The sequence below is a fragment of the Trichomycterus rosablanca genome, chromosome 8 (assembly GCF_030014385.1).
Source record: "Trichomycterus rosablanca isolate fTriRos1 chromosome 8, fTriRos1.hap1, whole genome shotgun sequence".
In the NCBI taxonomy this organism is placed as follows: domain Eukaryota; kingdom Metazoa; phylum Chordata; class Actinopteri; order Siluriformes; family Trichomycteridae; genus Trichomycterus; species Trichomycterus rosablanca.
The window spans coordinates 1440745-1463306 of record NC_085995.1 but is presented as its reverse complement, the minus strand read 5'-3'; the positions used below and the strand labels follow the sequence as shown (position 1 = coordinate 1463306).

At 43.1% G+C, this 22562-nt stretch overlaps 1 protein-coding gene across 2 annotated transcripts; it reads left to right on the top strand.

Moving 5' to 3' along the window:
* Positions 1-1212: 1212 nt before the first annotated feature.
* On the top strand, positions 1213-16227 carry ca5a (carbonic anhydrase Va). Of its 2 annotated transcripts, XM_063000311.1 has the most exons (8): positions 1213-1255; positions 1342-1500; positions 6258-6455; positions 7551-7669; positions 8758-8853; positions 10525-10587; positions 11462-11620; positions 12174-16227. In XM_063000311.1, exons 2-8 carry the CDS (start codon positions 1344-1346, stop codon positions 12327-12329), a joined length of 948 nt encoding a protein of 315 aa, XP_062856381.1. In that variant the 5' UTR covers positions 1213-1255; positions 1342-1343; the 3' UTR covers positions 12330-16227. The 2 variants fall into 2 exon arrangements, with proteins under 2 accessions (XP_062856381.1, XP_062856382.1); XM_063000312.1 differs by lacking the exons at positions 1213-1255; positions 1342-1500 and adding an exon at positions 5884-6146.
* The last annotated feature ends 6335 nt before the right edge of the window (positions 16228-22562 follow it).

Here is a 22562-nt window from a genome sequence, read left to right as displayed (position 1 = left end):
AACCAATGTGGGACATTTCTAGTCATGTGACGGGAGATCCCATCCGCCCCAGGGAAGACGATCAGCATGTATAGGGGTAACATTCCTCGGACCATAACGCTGCCACAGCGGTTGAAAGTAGAAAGTGGTCGTAATAACGTGACCCGACATGGTGGCTCAGTGGGGTAGTACTGTCGCCTCACAGCAAGAAGGTCCGTCGGATGGTCCGGGTCCTTTCTGTGTGGAGTTTGCATGTTCTCCCCGTGTCTGAGTGGGTTTCCTCCGGGAGTTCCGGTTTCCTCCCACAGTCCGAAGACGTGCAAGTGAGGTGAATTGGAGATACAAAATTGTCCATTACTGTGTTTGACACTAAAAGACTTGAACTGATGAATCTTGTGTAACCAGTAACTATTTGTTCTGTCATGAATGTAACCAAAGTGTAAAACATGACGTTAAAATCCTAATAAATAAATAAAATAAATAACATTAATACAACAATAAAGATTAAATGCTCAACGACAATAGTATAAGAGTGAGATCTCTGGACATTTATCTTTTATATGTTTCACTTATTTATTTATTTATTTATTAGGATTTGAACATGTTTTACACTTTGGTTACATTCATGACAGAAACGGTAGTTACTCATTACACAAGATTCATGAGTTTACAAGTTTAATGTCAAACACAGTCATGGACAATTTTGTTTCTCCAATTAACCTTTGAACTGTGGGAGGAGAACATGCAAACACCTCCCAGGACCTTCTTGTTGTGAGGAGACAGTGCTACCCACGATCCACCGTGCTGCTATTTTTATATGTAAACATTGGTTAAAAATAAAAATAATAATGCACTAAATTAATAATAAATAATCGAATAACACTAGCTCCCTGGAAACGCCCCTTAATGGAGAGATCTGATTGGCTGACGCCGTATGAGTTACACGATTTAAAAAAAATGAATTGTTGCTCACTTTTGTTTACAAGTTTTATGATAATAATAAGCGTATATAATGTGGTCTGATTTGATATTTTAATTTTAATACAATTACGTTTTGCTTTGCTTTGGTTTTATATTATTAGATGTAATAGAACAGTCTCGACACGCTATTGCGTAATCCTGGCTGTTAAGACCCGCCCCCTTTTTGTTTTCCACCAATCCGCAGGTTCGATGTTTTTACGTCATTAAATGGTTTCTTGTTGTCAAGCTAGCACAACAGCTAGCAGAGCGTTAGCAGGCTGAGCTGTGTCAGGTTGCTCCGTCGCGATATAAAACGGTTTTAAACTTATTTAAATTTGAATTAGTTTTAATATAATAAAGTATAATAACGTTCCGTAGGTGATAAATATTTATTACTTTCAGTCATGGTGGTTCTGACAGTTTTGAGGAGGCAGCTACAGCGGTGCTTGGTCAGCCAGGTCGCCCAGGTGAAGCGCTATGATGGCGGACTCGTGCAGCGCCGTGAGCCGGTCCGCTGGTGCAACCTGTCCGCCTGCTCCTCCAAACTCAAGCTCGCTCAGTGTGAGTACAATTCACCTTATTTTTATTATTTACACTTACTCACGTCTAACTACAGCTGTCTGGAGCTTATATTCACTTTAGGGGACAACGAGTGACTTCTCTGTGCCCATATAAATAGGGCGAGTTTGATTGCAGCTATAAAAAAAAAGTGCACAAAACAGGGTCCCCTGCCCAATGAAGAAAACGACACATTTACATTTTTTTTTACAAAGTCTGAGCAATTGAGGATTAAGGGCCTTGCTCAAGGGCCCAACAGTGGCAACCTGGATGTGGTGGGGTTTGAACCAGCAACCTTATGATTAATAGTCCAGTACCTTAACCATTAGGCCACAACTGTATGTAATTAATTAGGACTGACGACATCCAGTGACTTCTCTGTGCCCATAAAAATGTTGTTTTTTAGCCCTTTGCAGCACTGTGACAGTGTCACTGTCTGAGCAATTGAGGATTAAGGGCCTTGCTCAAGGGCCCAACAGTGGCAACTTGGCAGTGGTGGGTTTTGAACCAGCAACCTTCTGATTACTAGTCCAGGACTTTAACCATTAGGCCACAGCTGTTTATATGTCATTAGGATTAGGATTACATCCAGTGACTTCTCTGTGCCCATATAAATAGGGTGAGTTTGATTGCATCTATTAAGAAGTGCACAAAACAGGGGTGAAGAAAACGACACATTTACATTTTTGGCATTTAGCAGATGCTTTTATCCAAAGCGATTTTTCAGTATACAGTCTAAGCAATTGAGGATTAAGGGCCTTGCTCAGGGGCCCAACAGTGACAACCTGCCAGTGGTGGGGCTTGAACCAGCGACCTTTTGATTACTAGTCCAGTACCTTAACCACTAGATTACGACTTGCAAAAAGCGCCATGTCAGCTTTATGCTGTAAGAAAAATGTACATGCACATTTTATCCAAAGCGACTTGACAGTACACTGTATAAACGATTGAGGATTGAGGGCCTTGCTCAGGGGCCCAACAGTAGCAACCTGGCAGTGGTGGGGCTTGAACCAGCGACGTTCTGCTTACTAGGCTACAACTGCTCCAAATTTCTCTCAGTGGTCAGATATAACCCGAGAATCGCAGCATGAACGCTGGTGGTACTGTCCACAGTCAAGCAAGCACGAATCGGAGCAACAGTTGCAGGCCAAACCTTTTCGTGCACCTCAGAGATGGGCGCAAATTCCTACAGACACACCTCAAAATGTTCTGTAAAGCTATTCCAGGACAGCAGGCTGTGACGTTCGCAACACTATGGGACGTCCAACTAGCTCACGTTTAAGTGTCCACATACTTTTGGCCGTGTTTCGTGTCGTGTGTGTTGTTTCTACAAACAGTAAGAGCAGTACAGAAGCTAGAACAGTATTAAGGACTTGGGTTCGATCACAGGGTTTCTAAAGTGTCCATTTCTTACAGACTTGCTATTCTTTATATGCTTCAGCCATATAAACTATATAGCCAAAAGTATTTGGACACCTGACAATGAGTTAAAAAAATAAATACTATTAAAACAGTGGCCTCTGTGTGATATTTTTAGCTAGAACAACAGCCACTTTTCTGAGAATGTACATCTGTGGGTATTTGTGCCCATATGATGTTGGTCGAGAAAGCCTCAGTCAGTGTTCTAGTTCATCCCAGGGCTGTTGGGTGGGGCTGAGGTCAGGAGCTTTTCCTCCTGTCTTAGATACCGAGTGAAAGCCGATATCTACGGAGGCACGGTTGCCTTCCCAGAGTGCTTTGCTAGTATTGAATAAACCCTTGTTTGAAAACAAAGAGGGAACTGTAAAGCTGGGACAGAAGTGGTTGCGTCTCAGATCCAGCCATTGTGCACGTGGACTGCACTGACCAGTTTCTCACCGGGGTCACGTCCCTGATCGGCATGTGTAAGAGCCGGACGTGTCTCAGTCTGTCTGCTAATAATTTCACTGTACAAAAGTATTGAGACACTCCTTCTAATAACTAAATTCACATCAGTCAGCCACATCAATTTTAAACAGGTGTTATAAACCACTTCTATAAGAAAAATGACTTGCGCCTACAGTTTAGGGAAGGACTTTTCCTGTTCCAGCGTGACTGTGCCCCTGTGCACAAAGCAAGGTCTACAGTATAAAGACATAAAGAAAAGCTTTAGCCCCTATAAACAGCTTCGGAATGAACCGGAACGTCAACATCAGTGCCCAATCCTGCATATGCAGTCATCTTTTGACTGAAAGGGCACAAATTCCCACAGACATACTTCAACGTCTTGTGAGAAGCTGTAAAGATCACAAAGATCACACTCTGTTTCAGTAGCATTCGATTTCGAAACGGGACGTCAGGCTCACGGTCAGGCGTCCAAATACTTCGTGCCGTCCCTGCTCTCGGTAAGACTCCACTTGTCGTAGCCGTTTGTAGTTCCAGCCTGTCGGATCAAGCCCCACACTGAGGAAACGTCTCGGTGATTTATTTGGATTGTACGAGGGATCTTCAAAAAGTTTCCTCACCTTTATGTTATGGTTTGAAGCTGTGAGGGAGGGAGGGAGGAGGAGGAATCGGTCGTGTCTGAGAGACGCTTATAGTCCGGATTTAGCTCCATCTGATTTGCACCTTTTTGGACACTTAAAGAAGCATTAAGGGAAAGAAGATTCTCATGTGAGGATGATGTGAAAGCAGCGGCGCATCAGTTGCTATAAGCTCAGCCAAAAACATGTTTTGCTGGTGGCAAGGAACGACGCTGGAAAAAATGTGATGATGTAGAAAAGTTAAAGTTTGTTGTTGAAATTCTCAATAAATAGAGTTATAGATAGATAGATAGATAGATAGATAGATAGATAGATAGATAGATAGATAGATAGATAGATAGATAGATAGATAGATAGATACAGTAGTACCTCGGTTTTATTCGATAATCAATTCGAGAATGCCGTTTGAAAGTCGAAACATGCAAAAACCGAAACAATAATTCCCATAAGGAATAAAGTAAATACAATTAATGCGTTCCTGAAAGGCAAAAATATTAACAAAAAATACATTTTATAGAGAATAAATGTAGTTTTAAATACAGAAAACGATGAGAAATGATTATAAATAAGTAATGAAATGGATAAATGAACATTTAACATCACGTTTACCTTTATTGAGGAGTCCTGTTGGCGTATGGAAGGCGGCGAGGAAGGCAGAGGGATACCCCCGATATGGCCGCGCGAGTCTTTGTTCACGTTGGCCCGTACCGAGTCACGTGGGAAATGGCTGAACGCGATCGGTACGGTTCAACAAAAACTGAGTCGGCGTTCGAAACCCGAGGTACAAAAAAAAAAAGACGAAAGTCAACGAAAACCGAATCATACGAAAACCGAGGTTTGACTGTAGATAGACGGATAGATAGATAGACTTTATTTGTCATATATACATATACGGGTGTACAGTACAATGACATTCTTTCCTCGCGTATCCCAGATTGTTTGGAAGCCGGGGTCAGAGCGCAGGGTCAGCCATCGTACGCCGCCCCTGGAGCAGACAGGGTTAAGGGCCTCGCTCAAGGACCCAACAGTGGCTGCATAGCAGAGCCTGGATTTGAACCCCCAATCTTCCGGTTGATAGCCCAAAGCTCTACCCACTAGGCTACCACAGTCCCCTAGTGTGGAAACTTTTTGAAGAACCCTCGTACTACAGAGCATTGTTTTATGACTCTGTATTTTCTTGTTGGACCTTTTATTTCAGAAGTTTCTCGACATTAAATGAAATGAGCTTTGCTTGGGAGCTATCAGTCTTGTCTATCCAAAGCAACTTACATTCCAGTTACAGTATAAAGTCTGGGCTATTGAGGGTTAAGGGTCTTGCCTAAGGGCCCAACAGCAGCAATTTTAACCGCTAGGCTACAACTGGCCATTAAATGAAATGAAATCAAGTGAGCTTTGCTTAGGAACTATTGGTCTTGTTTACGGTTTGCACAGAACAGCCACCATCCTTCTTTCTCGCCGTGTACAAATGGTGTCGTATTGAAGCGCTCACACGGCACCAAATTCTTAATGTGCTCATATTTACGTCTTAAATAAAGATTCAAGATTCCTTTTTTTGTACTGCAATTTGCACAGCGTCCCATCTTTTCCTGGAAGTGAGGTTCATTTCGTGCGGGTCAGCCGGGGTCGTGATTTTCGACCATGCGTCTGTGAAACGCCCTAGAGGACTTCTAGCTCGCTCCCCGGCTGCATTCCCCACGGCTTACTTTAATTTCGCCCGAAGCGCTTTTGAACCCCCGCCGTATGGCTTTATAAGCGCCGCCGCGTTCTACCCAAAGTCTGGTGTTAGGAAGGCTTTCCTCGGGAAACGTCCGAGTGACTCATTAAATAAAAAAAAAAAGATCCGAAAACAAACGGCTCATTCAGTTCTGGAGTGTCGAGTTCCTGCAGTGAAACCCAGCAGCTTTTTCTTCCCCACTGGCTGCTCCAGACGACGTGTCCGTTTCTACAGTCTCGCAGCCTCCGTCAATCATTCGGACTTTTTTCCGAGTCGCTAAAGTTTCAGGAGAGTTTTATTGGTTTTCTTTTCGCTCTTGATACGTTTGAGACGGATTTGTTGCTCTGTTCGGTGTCGGATCGGTGTTTTGAAGGTTCGTTCCACAGTGATGATGTGTAATAGAGCTTGTGAAGCAGCTGAACGTACCAACACTTGTAAGTCTGAACTTCTCTGGGGTTTTTTTTTGGTTGTTTTTCATGTCAGCACTTCGGTCTCGGACTCAGCCGTGATTTATCTTGCGTTTTGTTTTTGATTTCTCGGCTCAGTGCACCCCATGTGGCAGGGGCCTCTCGCCATACCCGGAGGGGATCGTCAGTCCCCCATCGACATCAGTATCCAGAAGAGTATCTTTGACCCACGTCTGAGGCCTCTCGTGATGAACTACGATCCCAGGACCTGCCAGCAGATCTGGAACAATGGCTACTCCTTCCTGGTCGAGTACGACGACACCACTGACAAATCCAGTAAGAGCCGATCCTTAATTCATTCAGTACGAGCTGATTGTTTGTCGTCCTTTATTAATGCTTTATAAATCTTGATCACTTATTATCCAGCAAAATGTACATGTTTAATTAAATGTAAAAAACAAAATCAATTAATTGTTTATTGTTGATCGTTTGTGACACAGTAAATCCTATTAGTTTATAATGCACTTAAAAATAATTATTATTAGTGATATACACTGATCAGGCATAACATTAAAACCACCTCCTTCTTTCTACACTCACTGTCCATTTCATCAGCTCCACTTACCATATAGAAGCACATGGTGGTGGTGTGTTAGTGTGTGTTGTGCTGGAGTTTTTAAACACCGTGTCCACTCACTGTCCACTCTATTAGACACGCCTACCTAGTCGGTCCACCTTGTAGATGTGAAGTCAGAGACGATCGCTCATCTATTGCTGCTGTTTGAGTCGCTCATCTTCTAGACCTTCATCAGTGGTCACAGGACGCCGCCCACGGGGCGCTGTCGGCTGGATGTTTTCGGTTGGTGGACTATTCTCAGTCCAGCAGTGACAGCGAGGTGTTTAAAAACTCCTTCAGCCATTACTGCTGTGTCTGATCCACGCATACCAGCACAACACACACTAACACACCAGCACCATGTCAGTGTCACTGCAGTGCTGAGAATCGTCCACCACCTAAATAATACCTGCTCTGTGGTGGTCCTGTGGGGGTCCTGACCACTGAAGAACAGCATGAAAGGGGGGTAACAAAGCATGTTGAGAAACAGACGGACTACAGTCAGTAATTGTAGAACTACAAAGTGGATTCAAACCCTGGATGCCTAAGCACGCATAGGAGTAATAATATTATTTAATAAAACACATTGCTAAACAAATGAAAGTTTTTATCTAACGTTGTTACAAAAACTCATTTTAATTCATTTTAATGTAAAACACGTTTTAGTGAGGCAGTAAAGACACGTTTGTAATAATGGGTTGTTTGATTTACTGCTACAATTCGTCATTCTTAAAATAGCAGAGATTTTTATGCCTCGTGTGTGTGTGTGTGTGTGTGTGTGTGTGTGTGTGTGTGTGTGTGTGTGTGTGTGTCAGCACTGCATGGCGGTCCTCTGGAGGACAGCTTCAGGTTGTGCCAGTTTCATTTCCACTGGGGAGAGAACAACACCTGGGGCTCTGAACACACCGTGGACCATCACCTCTACCCTGCTGAGGTAACACCGTGTGGACGTGTGTGTGTGTGTGTGGACGTGAACCTAGCCATTATGACCTCACGTATCAGTGCCCCATTAGTGCCAGTCCCGAGCTCTGATAAGCAGAAGCGCTGCGTCAGTAAGAGCGACTGATGTGCAAACGGAGCCAAATCAAACATGCGGACGACTAACCTGCATTCATTTATTTGTTCTGTGTGCAGCACAGAGTTTTCATCAGGCGCATTAAGGCACAGTTCACATGTTCTGATACCAGTGTGTCCAGTTCAGAACCCTTCATGTGTTTACTGGAATGACTTAGGAGCGTTTTTCCAGCTCTGCAGTTCCCCGATTTTACCGTTGTATAGAGCTGAGCATCGAGCACATAACAGTTAGTAGAAGGTAACAATTCATAGTGTGTCTGATGAGCTACGACTTTGAGGACACAGTTTTAATAAAGAACTTGTGCCTGATTAAAGGTTTTATGCTGAATGTCCAGAAATCAACTTTCCAGGAAAAAAGGAGGAATTAAAATATTGTCCAAAGACGTGCAAGTGAGGTGAATTGGAGACACTAAATTGTCCAAGACCTTGTGAACTGATGAACCTTGTGTGATGAGTAACTACCGAGTATTACTTTGCCAAAGTTATGGGCAAAAGTACAGAGGTCCTATTGTTTGACTTACAGTGTAGAAAAGCAGACGTGTAAGTTGCTCACTGGTTAAGGTACTGGACTAGCAACCAGGAAGATCGCTGGTTCAAGCCTCACCACCCTGAGAAGGGCCCTTAACTCTCAGTTGCATTACTTGTATAGTGGGGCGGCACGGTGGCTAAGTGAGTAGCACTGTCGCCTGGGTCCTGGGTTCGATCCCCAGGCGGGGCGGTCCGGGTCCTTTTTGTGTGGAGTTTGCATGTTCTCTCCGCGTGGGTTTACTCCGGGTGCTCCGTCATGAATGTAACCAGAGTGTAAAACACGACGTTAAAATCCTAATAAACAAACAAACTTGTATCGTGTTTGTTTACAGTTGTATGTCGCTTGGAATAAAAGTGTTTGTTTAATGCTGTAATGCTGTAAATGTAAACATACACACGTGTCTCCTCTGTCTCCTACAGTTACACCTGGTGCACTGGAACTCTGATAAGTACTCTCTGTTCGAGGAGGCGGTGATTGAGGAGAACGGACTGGCCGTTATCGGGGTTTTTCTGAAGGTATTGAACCTGTAACCCTGCGTTTCTAACCAGTTTTTCTTATGTTCAGTGATCGTTCCTCACCTGATGTATCATCATTTGAACCTTTTGTAATTACCGGAGCCTCTTTTTGTTGCCATAATTACAGTAATCAGCCTTTTTGATGCAAATCGTGGTAAGTCTTGTTCAACTTAAAAATAAAACAGCTCAAAGCTCATTTCCTATCACTGACATTCTTATGTGTGACATGAATATTATATACAAGTTATTTTATTTTTTATTATAGTTATGTAATTTAAGCACTCTCACTTTTGATCTTTGGTTGGTATGTTTTACATACATGTACTGTATGTATGTGTGCGTGTGTGTATACATATAAGTATATATTTTGTTTCTTGAGGGAAAGTTCGTTTATATAAGCCCATTCGGCTTTTTTTTTTACTTTCCCTGCACGTTCTTTTTAGTATCATTATGTTTTCTTTCCTTTTGTGTTCATATGTGCAAATAAAATAAATAAATAAATAAAAAACTGGATAACACTGGACGCAGGGCAGGAACACCCTGAACAGGGTGCCAGTCCATGACAAGGCTTCAGCCATCCCACCCCCTCTTTTGACTGAACAGGCACATAAGGGTCATTCTATACATGTCCAGCCATATAGGACACACCAAACTCACTCCTGCTAAACTAACTACCTGCTAAAAGGAGACCCGGCCCCCACTTGCCCCCCTCTTGCCAAATATTAAGATGGAATCTTTTTTTTTTTTTTTGTAAGACATGATAGCCGTAGCAGCTGACATGGGGTTAAGAATGAAACAAACGATACGTGTCTGACACTTTTGGCCATGGCGAGTGTATCAGTGCAGACTTAAGGCCTCAGCATACTCCACGCGGAGACGACGTTCACCTGGCTTCGGCGACCGATGTGACGTAATTGCGGCGAAAGCGAACAACCGCGGGCGTCGAGCAAGGCTTCGCTTGCCTTGTCGCGCACATGGAAGCTGGGCGAACTCCGCAGACGACGCCACTCCGCGACAACGCCTGTGATTGGTCGGTAAAAAAGAGGCGTGCCATAAAAACAAACATGGACGATTTTGAGGAGCGTCTCAACTGTGTCCGCAGGAGCGGGTAGTGTGTCCGAATACGTAGTATTCATTAAACAGTACCCGGATAATCTACTGCTTGGGCAGCATTTTTGTGTATGCAAACACAGCATGCATACTGCGTACTGAAAGAGCTTCTGTACCGGCCGAGCAGTGCGCACTGCCTTTAATTTAGTACGTACTGTTTCACTATGCGATTTTGGACGCAGCCAACTTAACATCATAAATGTCACAGCGTCACCTGCAGCTGTGAAGCAGACGCGACGGGCAAAACCAAACCTCTGGAAGTATGCCAGCTTGTAAGCTCGCGAAGGCGCGTTGGGCTTCGTGCGGCGCTCACAAACTTAGTTTCGCCTTTAGTGCCGGTCCCAAGCCCGGATAAAGAGGCACGTTGCGTCAGGAAGGGCTTTCGATGCCTAAATGGAGCAGCCGTGGTCTAAAAATCATTACTGATGTCCACGACAGTTCGACCGTGTCTGTCCTCCACACCGTTTAGCAGTTCTCGACTGTGTGACGGATCGTGTGTGATTTAATTCATCCTGAATGTGTTCGAGATAAAGAGCTGATGTTTTTTCTTCCTCTCGTCAGGTTGGGAAGAGACATGAGGGTCTGCAGAAGCTGGTGGATGCTTTACCTGCTGTCAGGCACAAGGTATGAACTGACTCGGACTTTGCAGCAGAGGTTTACGGAAGGTCCTTTCCTGTTCCAGCATGAAGAAGAGCTCAATTTAAATTAAAGAAATTCCAGTGTCCTGCACAGAGCCCTGATCTCTGGAATGACCTGCAAGTTCAACATCAGTGCTCAGCGTTTGTATTTAAAATGGGACGTCAAGCAAGCTCATAGTCATGTGTCCAAATATTTTTGGCCATATAGGGTGTATTCATGAGCTTTCGGTGCTTGGACAGACCAAACTAGACGGCATAAGGGAACTGTAGGGTCTTAGTGGGGTAGACTGCTAGTAAGGTCAATATTGGTACGGTTTGGTAGCCGGAGCGCTTTAGGAAAACAGCGGTGTGTGTAGCGTGACTGTATTTTAGACAGTGAGATCAGTATTACGAGCGCTCGGGTTCTACACGCTGTACATGATGTTCCAGGAAAATGCCAGCAGGCGTGTAATGAACTGTAATGACCTACACAATGTGGTCAAAAGTATGTGGACGCCTTTGATAAATAGGCATCCACAAGTAAATATATGTCTCCAGTTTTGTGGCAGCAGTATAGGGAAGGTCCTTTTCTGTTCCAGCATGACTGTTCCCCTTGCTCAAAGCCAGGTCAGAGAGTTTGGTGTGGAGGAACCCCAGTGGGACGCACAGATCCCTCATCTTAAGCCTGTTTATCTCATTTGAAATGAATTGGATGGTCACCTGTGAGCCAGACCGTCAGTTCTTGACCCCACTGATGTACCTTTGACTGAACTGGCACACATTCCCACAGGCACCTTCCAAAATCATTTAATAATGGAGGTTGTTTTAGCCTTGTACTACTATCCGTCATTCTAATTCTCTCTCTGTCTTTCTATTTGAAGGACAGTGTGGTGGAGTTCACCAAGTTCGACCCGGCCTGCCTGCTCCCCGAGAACGTGAACGACTACTGGACGTACTCTGGCTCCCTGACCACTCCGCCTCTCACCGAGGCCGTGACGTGGATCCTCATGAAGCAGCCCGTTGAAGTCAGTCATGACCAGGTAGGAATGGACAGGGGTGGCAGTGACGACCACGTTCCCCCCTTGATCGGGGATGGGTTGATCGGACAGATAGGCGCCATCTAGTGGGCACAATTGGCAGTGCCTTCTGTATACAAAACAGGCCATCGAGTCTGCAGGGTGTGAAAAGACCGGACTAGTAAAGTGGTGGGGAGTTCAAACACTGTGCGAGGACCCTGATTAGTAGTCTGAGGCGCCTGTGCAGAAGTGGTGGAGCTTTGTGTGTGAATCCACTGAGGCACGGGGGAAAAAGAAGGGGTCGAGGAACGCAATCGGGATTCCCAGCAGCGCAAGACTGTTTGGCTATGAAAAAAGGGAGAAAATGCATAAATAAATAGGAAACAAATGTGTGTATATATTTAATTATTGATTTAGAATATCTACAAATCAATAATCACACAGAAGAACGTGACGCATGAGTATTTTTTTTTTACTAAGACCATTACTGTGAGTTTTTCCATTAATCTGTCACACTCGCGTCAACTAATTTCCTTCGTTTTCTCATCCTGTCCGTCTTCCCTCCTCCGTTCCCCAGCTGGCCGTGTTCCGTTCCCTGCTGTTCACCTCGGCCGAGGAGGACGTCCAGAAGAGCATGGTGAACAACTTCCGAGTCCAGCAGCCGCTGAGGGGCCGGGCGGTCCGCTCGTCCTTCACGCCGTTCCTCCAGAACGCGCCTCCTGCCGACCCCTAAGCGCCGAACCCAGTTCTGTGTATGGATGGAGCAGAGAAGTCTTAAACGTACCAGGCATTCAGGTCTGGGTCTGAAATCAAGGGAACATTAAGGTGCAGTTTAGTCACGAGCAGGATTCTGAAATGCTCCCAGTTTTCTAGATTTTAGTCTGTATAAACGCTGACATTTCAATCGTGTAGGATTTTAATATAGGAGGATTTTCCAGCTTTATTTAGGATGTTTTTGTTACAGTCGCAGCTTCATAACAGACTTAATTCTGTTTTATTTTACTAGCCACCGTCCGTGTGCCTTACAATCGTTTAGAATTTAGAAACGTTCCTGATGTAGAAACGGGAACGTGTTGATTTTAATGACTGCACAATTACATACGATATGTACTTTTAATACCTAGTTGTTTTATCTCGGTGGACATACTGGATCATTTCAATTTATATAAGCTATATGACCAAAAGTATTCGGACACCTGACTGAGCTTGTCGGACGTTCCATTTAAAAAAGTCTGTGGGAATTTGTGCCCATTCTGTCTAAAGAGCGTTTGTACGGCTGGGCGCTCAGCTTTTCTTCATGCAGTTGTAGCCTAGTGGTTAAGGTACTGGACTAGTAATCAGAAGGTCTCTGGTTTAAGCCCCACCACTGGCAGGTTGCCACTGTTGGGCCCTTGAGCAAGGCCCTTAACCCTCAATTGCTTAGACTTTTTATTGTAAGTCGCTTTGGATAAAAGCATCTGCTAAATGCTGAAAATGTAAACGTTAATCTTTTATCCAGCATAAAGCTGATTTGACACCTTTTGCAAACCAAAGCCTAGTGGTTAAGGTACTGGACTAGTAATCAGAAGGTCACTGGTTCAAGCCCCACCACTGGCAGGTTGCTTAGACTGTGTTGCTTAGACTGTGTACTATAATTCACCTTGGATAAAAGCGTATGCTGAAAATGTAAACGTTTATAGATCTTGCTCATGTTGGAAGCGTGTAGTTTTCTTTATATATAATTAGAAGGGGTGTCCCAATATTTTTGTGTATATGGCAAAAGTATGCGGACCATTTGTTTTTGAATAGGATGTCCGACAAGCTCACGATCAGGTGTCCAAATACTATTGACCATGTAGTGTAAATAGGGGTTCCATTTGAGAATCTGAATGACACCACGTTGGTGGTGTGTTGTATTCCAGAGTGTCTTACTGCCCAAAGTATAGAGGAACAGCGTTCCAGGAACGGTTACTGACATCCTTACGTATTAAATGCAGTTTTCCACGACTTTATCTCCTCCATGTGTGTATTATGCAAGTAATAGTTGTATATATTTAATAGTAGCACCTTATCATCCTGAAATCATTATTATTATTATTATTAACATTTTGTTTCTGAGGTTGTTTCTGAGGTTCCTGAACCTCGATTCTGCACAATATAATGATGCGCACAGTTACTGGTTCACTTTTGTTTTTGTTTGTAGTACAGTTTCCGAAGTCAGACGTCCAGAACCACAGTGCCTTCCAACACTGTTACTGTCCCAGTGCTAAAATCCTTCCATCATGTTGATTCATCCTGGTTGTAGGTGCTGTCGGTGATCACCCTCTTGTTCAAGCCTGATTTCAGCCATAAGAGGGCAGCAGAGCCTCAGGAGGGCAGTTACTTTCTCCTCTGGGTACTGAGTCTGGCATTATGCTGGTGGTGGGGTTGGGGTGTTTTTTCCTTTTTTTTTTTGTCAATAGACTGATGAGTGGAATTAGAAATTTTAGATCCAGTTAATAAATCTATAGCCAGGTTTCAGCCTTCCCTTCATTTAAGGACAGTGCAAAGTTTAGCATGTTCTCTTTGTTTCCACTTAAGTACTCCAGTTTCTTTCCACCTCATCAAAACATGCTTGTAGGTGGCTTGACACTAAATGACCTATAACGGGTCAGTGAGCATGCATGCAGGGTAAAGCCAGTCATGAATTTCTGTAGCTGCGTTTTACAGGGTTGCAGGTGTCCAACAAGCTCATGGTCAGGTGTCCAAATACTTTTGACCATATACTGTATATATATATATATAATGTGATTTCAGTCAGTGAAATGATGTGATGTTCCTCAGCGTGGCTTTAAAATCCTCTTAAAGTTTCTGCATTCGTCTGTTACGTACAAGTTGTTGCGCACAGGTCAAAAAACATCCAGAATTCAATGTTCAATCAAATAAGGACACACACAAAATCAGAAAATACGAATATTCATTCAGGAAAGCAAAATAACACACCGTGAGTAATAAAACGAAGCCCAGGGGTCACGGTAAAATCCCTCTCCACGTAAAACCCTGATCTGATCTCGGTTTATCACCAGAAGCTTCTGACCCTGCAGCAGCTCGGCTGCTTTCAGTCTTTTTTGTCAACACAGGCCTCGAGTCTGGTGTTCAGCCCTTTTTTCATACGAGGCGACTAGACACTGTCCTATTTTGTGGCTGAATGACGGACTTTCTGTACCAATCCCGCCATGGTGCCTCCAGTCTGAAAGGGCCACCTGGTCTCGTCTTTGTTGGGCTCAACGCTCAGATTCAGCCACACTAAACGGTCCAGAAAGCTGGAACCGCCACAAACAGACAATGGCTGGAGAGCGTTACCCTCATTCAAAGTTTGGGAGTGCCAGATCAGATCAGATTGGGTGAATTTATCACGCTGGGCTGAATAAGAATACTTTATATGGCCAAAAGTATTTAAACACCAGACCATGGGCTTGAGCTGAGTGATGTCTATGTGATCCTTTCAGCTAGAACAACAGCCGCTCTTCTAAGAAGCTTCTCACAAGACTTTGAAGCATGTCTGTGGTCATTTGTACCCGTTCAGTATAAAGATGACAGCATTTGTATGTATGTTGGTCAAGAAAGCCTTTATTGATGTTCTAGTTCATGTTGAGTGGGGCTGAGGTCAGAGCTGGAGCTTCTTTAAACCAAGATTTTCTTCATGTCTTTATAGAGCTCGCTCATGCTAAAACAGGAAAGCACCTTCCCTAAACTGTTGTATAGTCTGTATAGTGTATTTTTAGTTTATGGGTGTGACACTGTCCCAAACAAACCCAGTTCTTATGTCGACCTGTGCCGACCCTTGCTGTGCGTCTGTCCGGTGTTCCTGATTACATGTTCAGTCACACATTACATTACTAAAAGTGTCCTGGATCGTGTCCGTTCTTTTATCTGAAGGGTGAGGGATCCAGATTGGGCTGAAATTCCAGAGGGAAGGAAAGCGGTGAAATAATAATGGGATTTAGTATTGTGGATCATGTGATCCTCAGAGCTCCGGGACTTAAGCTGCTCACTCGCACGTTTGCCAGTGTTTCAGTGTTACTGTTGGTGGTGGAATGATTTTCTGCAGACTTGCACACATGCAGTACTGGAACTGTGTTTTCCTTATAGCTCTCGGTTTGTTTTCCTGCCTATTTTTTGGATGTTGTTTAAATAAGAAATGTTAGATTTTTTTTATTTATTTAGCATTTACTTGTCCAAGATCGTAACAGTTTGGTATTAGAAACTGGATCTGTGCATTTTTATTTACTAACAGTCATTTACACAAACACAAATGCCTATTTAAAAAATAATCACGCACAATATTTGTCGATTTGTGTAAATTGGTGTAAAATGTGACCCAACGATTGTTTGTGATGGAATGTAAGAAATGTTTTCGTGTTTTTGCTGCTGGATCTGGTTTGAATCCATCCCAGGGCGTTTTCCGGAGGTGTGCGGAGGCCTTTTCCCAGCATGGTACGATCCAGCTGCACTGTGTTTTCTTTCCTCCTGATTGGTGTCTGTCAGAAGGGGAAACATCTATAAAAACACTGCAGTCACCTGCGCTACAACCTCTCGTTCATGTGGTCCGAAACACTGTAGTGAAACGAACGTCTTTGATGTAAAAGATCAATAAAACCTAAATAACACAAGTCGTGCCTGCGTCTATTGTTTTTATTGGGGCGTGGCCAGCAGTGAAAGAAAGTGCTGTCCACTTTTTAAAGAACAATGTACAGACATTTATGAGTAGTATTTATTTTATTTACATTAACTGCTTCATCCTAGTCAGGGCTGCGTCACATCTAGCAGGTGCAGCATTGTTGGCACGGCAGTCTCGACGTGTGCAGTCTTGTTTCATACATGTACCTCAAGATAAGATAAGATAGCCTTTTATTATCCCACAGGGGGAAATTTGTAGTGTTACAGCAGCTTTCAAGAATACAAAAAATAGAAAATTACAAAGTGTTTTCACGTATGTACACATATATTAAAAAGTAAAAATATGTAAAAAAGACGTGGAAACGAAATGATCCAAAGTGGATCGTCACTATCCAAAGCGAGAATGTTACAATCCTCATACACTAGTTTGTAGCTGGCATTTCAAATAAGAGGACGTCGGTGAGCCAGGGTTTGAGCCAGGGTGTCGACTGTTAAATAAGGGAGCTCTTCTGGCTCTTTTGTTTAAGTGGAACATTTTCTTGGTTCCAGTCTCAAGACCTGGGGTTTGGGACAGGGAGAGAGCAACCGGCAGAGAATGCCACACCCAGCGAGGAGGCTAATACCATCCACGAGGAGCACAAAAACGCTATGGCACCAAATCCCGTAGTTCTGGAGTTGGCTCTGGATGAGATAGTCTCTCGGAGAGGAGATCCAGCAGGTGAGGAAACAAATTAAGAAGCTAACTATGAAGTAGAGGTTTGGCGTTCACTGTTGGTGGTTCGGACAGACTTGGATTACGAGTAGATGCACAATAATCCGACCGTAAGTCTGGGCGAGCGTTGACACGTTAATTCGTAGGCGATAACGAACAGTTGGATACGAACACCAGAAGTCAAAGAGCTAGCAGACTCGGAATGTGGAAGTAGGAGCAATCGTGTCTGTGTGGGCACCTAGCGGGTCAATAGCACGGCTAAGATTCGAACTCCAGAACCTGAGATTTTAGAGTCTGTCCATAGCACATGCCATTAAACCGTATCTTCTTAGCAGCAATATTTACCACGACTTCTTGCACCCATCAGCCCTGAAAAAAACCCAAAACGTTGATTTGTAAAACCCTTGGTCCACACAATGGGTCACTTATTCGTGAAGTGGCTCTTCAAAGGTGCGCTCGGACCGTTTGATGAGAACTCGCACAATAACGCTTGTGTAAAAGGAATTCACTCGTCTGAGACACGGACCCAGACGGCACCGGGCAGGAGGAAAAGGTGCGCAGGGTCAGGGGTGTGGACCGTTTGAGTCCCGCTTCAAAAAGATCCTGTTCTGTTCCGTGTTTATTGTGCTTCACTCAGGGGGGTCACAAAAGGGGCCAGGGTTTCTTTTTTCCCCCTCATTTTCGGAAAATCGCAGGTTTCCCATCATTGTGTGCAGAAATGAGGACTTTGAAGATCACAGAACGAGCAAAAGCAAGGACCTGGAGGGACGGGAGGAACATCTGGAACATCTGAAGAGTTCATTTGCAAAAACAGCTTTATTACTTTTTAGGAATTTGTATAAATCGTGTATATAAAGTTTGTGTAGTCCAGGTAATATAGGTCACATTGCAGCTTGTTCTGATTGAGTGAAAATACTCAACAAAATACTAAATAATTTATTATTTATTATTAAAACTTCTTTTTTTAAGTTTTTAAGTGTTGTTTTTATTTTAAAAAAGCAAATTTTTTATGTTTCAGAGTAAAATAAAGACATCATGGATACAGGATTTATTTACATTTAATATTTACATTGCAGACGCCTGACAAACTGCCTGACAGGAACTTTTTTATTGCCAATTTTGGTGAATGACTTTCCTCATTCCTCATCTTTGTACACCCTAAAGTAGAAACATGACTAACTGATGAGTGTCGTCCTCTTCCTCTTATTGTATTTAATGATTCATGTTCAAGGATTTTCGCGCCAGAAATTCCTGTCAGACAGCAGCAGCATCAAAACCGATCTAAACATGTTGTGTCACATGACCTGAATACAGCGCGCTGATTGGCTGAATGGTATTATCGTGCTGCATTGAAGAACAGCACCAGTGTTGAACGTTTTGTAGTGACAAAAACGTGTTTTGGAAAACTGCTAAACTCTTGATACCCAGCTCTTTTATTATTTTAAAGGATACATGTATCGTTGTTTTTGTTTGTTTTTTGCAAATGAGCTCTTCATTTACTTTATATTCAAACACAATTTCATTTCACCTTTTCATTCATGTACAGTATTCATTTTTACCTATGTTTTTTTTTCCTGGTCAGGGTCACTGTGGGTCCATCAGCACTATTAAACACTGGGGTCCAAGGCGGGATTCCTGTTGCGTCCCAGTCTGTCACAGGGTTTCCAACATTCACACTCACTTGTTCATGCAGGAGAAACCACTGATTCATGGTGTGAATGGAATGTTTTTAGGAAACCGGAATAACAAGCAGACGCGGGAATGTTCCTCTCTAGTAGTAGGGTAGTAGAGGTGAGATTCGAACTCTACTGGCTTTGTTTTTACATTTTACCTCCAAGGGTTGCCAGTGGCATAGGTAGTAGTCCTAGAGATTTGGGGTTAAACCTCACCTTCAATTACAGTTTGTGGGGAATTTTGGCATGTTCGCCATGTGTTTCAGCACAAAGTATGACTGGGTGAATGTGGAATGGATCGGCATCCTGTCCAGGCTGTATTTCTGCTCTGTGACCGGTGTTTGCAGTTGGTCTGATATACATTTTGACCACATTTGCATGCTGGTACTTGACAAAAACGCCTCAACCAATCAAGTTTAGTTTAAAGAACTGAATGTAGATTTTGGATGTGCTGTTTTGTCTGGACCTGTCCTGTTTTTGGTCCTCTGCCTGTCTTGTTTTATGCTTTCTCCCAGTCTATCTCTTTATGGTGTCTTCATTGTTTCCATATTCCTGTGATTTCCTGCCTAGACCTGTCCTGTCTCAGCCCAGGGCAATGTCCATGTCTCTCTCCTCTCCTGTCTGTGTGCCAGTCCTTGTGTCATTCCCAACCCAGTCTTTGGCCCTGTTGTTCTGTGTGTCCTACTCCTTCTCTGTCCTCGGTTTTGACCTCTTCCCTGCCCTCTTCTGCCTTGTGTTAATGTCCTGTCCAGTGTGATCAGATCCATTCCAGTTAAGCATGTTTACACAAGCAGAAATGAGCATATCACTGGAACGTTCTCATGATGTTCCCTGGACTTGTTGCTCTCTGTTAATTTTGTTCCCCAACTGGATTATTTTTTGTTTATCTTTTATAAACAGGAACCGGTGGCCTCTCAGAACTTCTATCCAGATGTTCTTTGTCTGATCCCAGCGGGAGGGCTATCGTTTAGCATTTCTAATCATGGTCATTGAGAGACCTGGCAGAGATTTGGGTCAGAAAAACCATAATGTGAGATAAGTGTTTTCCCCAGAAGCCTCTAAACTACTGAACACTAGTGCTTCGATTTTAACCATTTCAGCTCCATCCTTAAGTCATGAAACGGCTGTGATTTGTTCTTTTTTTCTTAGTAAAACATTTTTTTCATGGTTTATTGCATTTTACAAAATGTCCTAACTTTTCCGGAAACAAATCCAGAGAGCCACGTGTAATTTTGAATCTTTACTTTTGGACTACAGTCTCCATTTAGGTTCTATTAACTTTTATGGTATTTATCAGATGCTGTTATCCAAATTGGGAAATAAAACTAAGAGAACACATAGAACATTGAGAGTTAAGGGCCATCCTTTAGGGCCCAACAGGGTCAACTTCGCAGTGATGACGCTTGAACCAGCATGCTGATCACTAGTCCAGTGTCAAGTCAAGTCATTTTTATTTGTATAGCACTTTTTGCAATAGACGTTGTCTCAAAGTAACTTTACAGAATCCAGGACTGACAGACCAAATATCCCTGTTGAGCAAGCCAAGGGTGACCCTAAAGCAAAGTAACACAACCCAGACATGGTACCAGTTTATCACAGTATTTATCTATATTTGTTGTAGTCCAGTGTCACAATGTAAATAAAATATAGTGGTAGCCTAGTGGGTAGAGCTTTGGGCTATCAACCGGAAGATTGGCGGTTCAAATCCAGGCTCTGCTATGTAGCCACTTTTAGGCCCTTGAGCAAGGCCCTTAACCCTGTCTGCTCCAGGGGCACCGTACGATGGCTGACCCTGCACTCTGACCCCAGCTTCCAAACAAGCTGGGACATGCGAAGAGAGAATTTCATTGTACTGTACAACTGTATATGTATATATGACAAATAAAGGATATCTTATTATGAATTAATGTTATAATTAATATAAGTATTAATATTTGTATATATAATGTATATTTTGCTAGTTGATTACCGCTGGGATCCAGGGTTTGAATCACTCAGTCAGGTGTTTACATAGAGACATTGAAGATCTGTGAGGATCTACCACTGGATGGTGTTAAAGAAAAGGCTGGTGACTTTACAAGTTTGGTCTGGCCTTTGTTGGCTAGCACAGGAGTGGTGCAAACAACAGAGGAATGGGAATTGGCAATGACTAGATTAAAAGAAAAGGGCAAAAGAGAAAAGTCTTTCTAACATCTTGAAGCGTTTACAGAGCCGGTAAATGAGGGTGAGAAACATGAAAACCTTCAGTGAGTCAAAACAAGCATCGTTTACAGGAGGAAACTCGATATTCGGCTCGGTTTGATCATTCTCTTTATTTGTTTTTAATACCTAGCAGCAAAATGAAAGCTCAACAGATCAGGTCAGGAGAGTTCAGTGCTTCACGACCAGTCATGTCAGAAGAAACTGTTCCCCCCTGCGGAGTGGTGGGAGTGTGTGCATGATCCCAGCGGGTGGGTCCGATCTGTCCAGTTTAGTTTGGATTTAATATCGGTAGGACCTGCGGGGTCAGTCTGGCTTCCATCATTCCTTTACCTGCTCACAGGAAATGAACGCAGAGATCAATAATATTCTACTCAATCAAGCAGGTCAGACACAAATACTTAGATCAGACAGTGCAGGAATTCAGACGCACGGATATCCGTGGGACGGTGGTATTTTCATCTGCTTTCCCCCTTTTAAACCTTCTCATACACCTGATTCATTTCTCTTTGCTCCCCATAAAAACACGTTCTAATAATACAAGACATAAGCACAGAAAATACAACACAGTACGTCTGCCATGCCAATGTATTCACTATATGAACAAATGTATTGGGACACTACTTCTAATTATTTAATTCATGTTTAAGGCACAGCATTAGCGAAACATTGTAAGAAACCAGTATTATAAAGGCAATTATACGCATCTGACTTTGCAGCATCAGTTTAGGGAAGGTCGTTTCCTCCTGTGGACAAAGCAAGCTCTATAAAGAAAAGCCTGTCCTGACCTCAGCCCCACTCAGCAGCTCTGGAATTAACTGGAACGTCAACTAAGCCTTTCTTGACCAACATCAGTGCCCAGCTATACAAATACTCTGTTGACTGAATGGGCACAAATTTCCACAGACATATTTCAAAGTCTTGTGAGAAGCCTTTTTATAAGAAGCGTGGCTGTTGTTCTGGCTGAAAAGATCACATGAAGATCATTCTTTTAATAGTGTTTTTTTTTTTTAATGGGATGTCCGACAATCTCATGGTCAGGTGTCCAAATACTTTTGGCCATATACTGTAGCTATTTACTGCGCTTATTAATTTACTTACATTGTTTTCCATCTTTCCTCTATTTGTTTGGGTTCTTTTTTTATTTTAGGTTCCATTTTGTTCTGTTTTGTTCTGTTTCATCCTCTGGTACACAATAGAGCCAAAAATATTTGTACACCCTTTATAGTTATTAGCTTAGGTGATTGCTGCACCACCCAAACACCCAGTTCTGTTATATGCGTTTTATTTTGCTTTGTTCGAGTCAGTTTTGTCCTTTTGTACTCGTTTGTTTTGTATGGGGTGGCATGATAACACAGTGGCACAGTGGGTAGTGTTGCCTCATGGCAAAAAGGGCCTGGATTTGATTCTCCGATCAAACAGCGAGGGTCCTTTCTGTGTGGAGTTTGCATGTTCTCCCTCTGTCTGTGGCTTTCCTCCTGGTGCTCTGGTTTCCTGTGTGTGACTGGCGACCTGTCCTGGTTCCCCTGTTGTTCTACAGTATATCATCATTCTGTTGTGCTTTATTATTCTGTTTCTTTTATATTCTATTGTAAGTGAGTAAATGTGAGTTGTGCTGTGATGGACTGTATTACTGTCTTGCGCTCAGAGTTTATGGGTGCCACCAGACCCACCGCGACCCTGAACTGAGAAACATTGTGATTAAATGAATAAATGAATGGATGGCTGAATGAATGAATGCGTA

Excerpts from the sequence above, each read along its gene's own strand:
- ca5a (XM_063000311.1), top strand. The coding sequence starts at position 1,344 with ATGGTGGTTCTGACAGTTTTGAGGAGGCAGCTACAGCGGTGCTTGGTC. Across the intron at positions 1,501-6,257 it reads CAAACTCAAGCTCGCTCAGT|TGCACCCCATGTGGCAGGGG; the intron begins GTGAGTACAATT and ends TTCTCGGCTCAG. Across the intron at positions 10,588-11,461 it reads TACCTGCTGTCAGGCACAAG|GACAGTGTGGTGGAGTTCAC; the intron begins GTATGAACTGAC and ends TTCTATTTGAAG.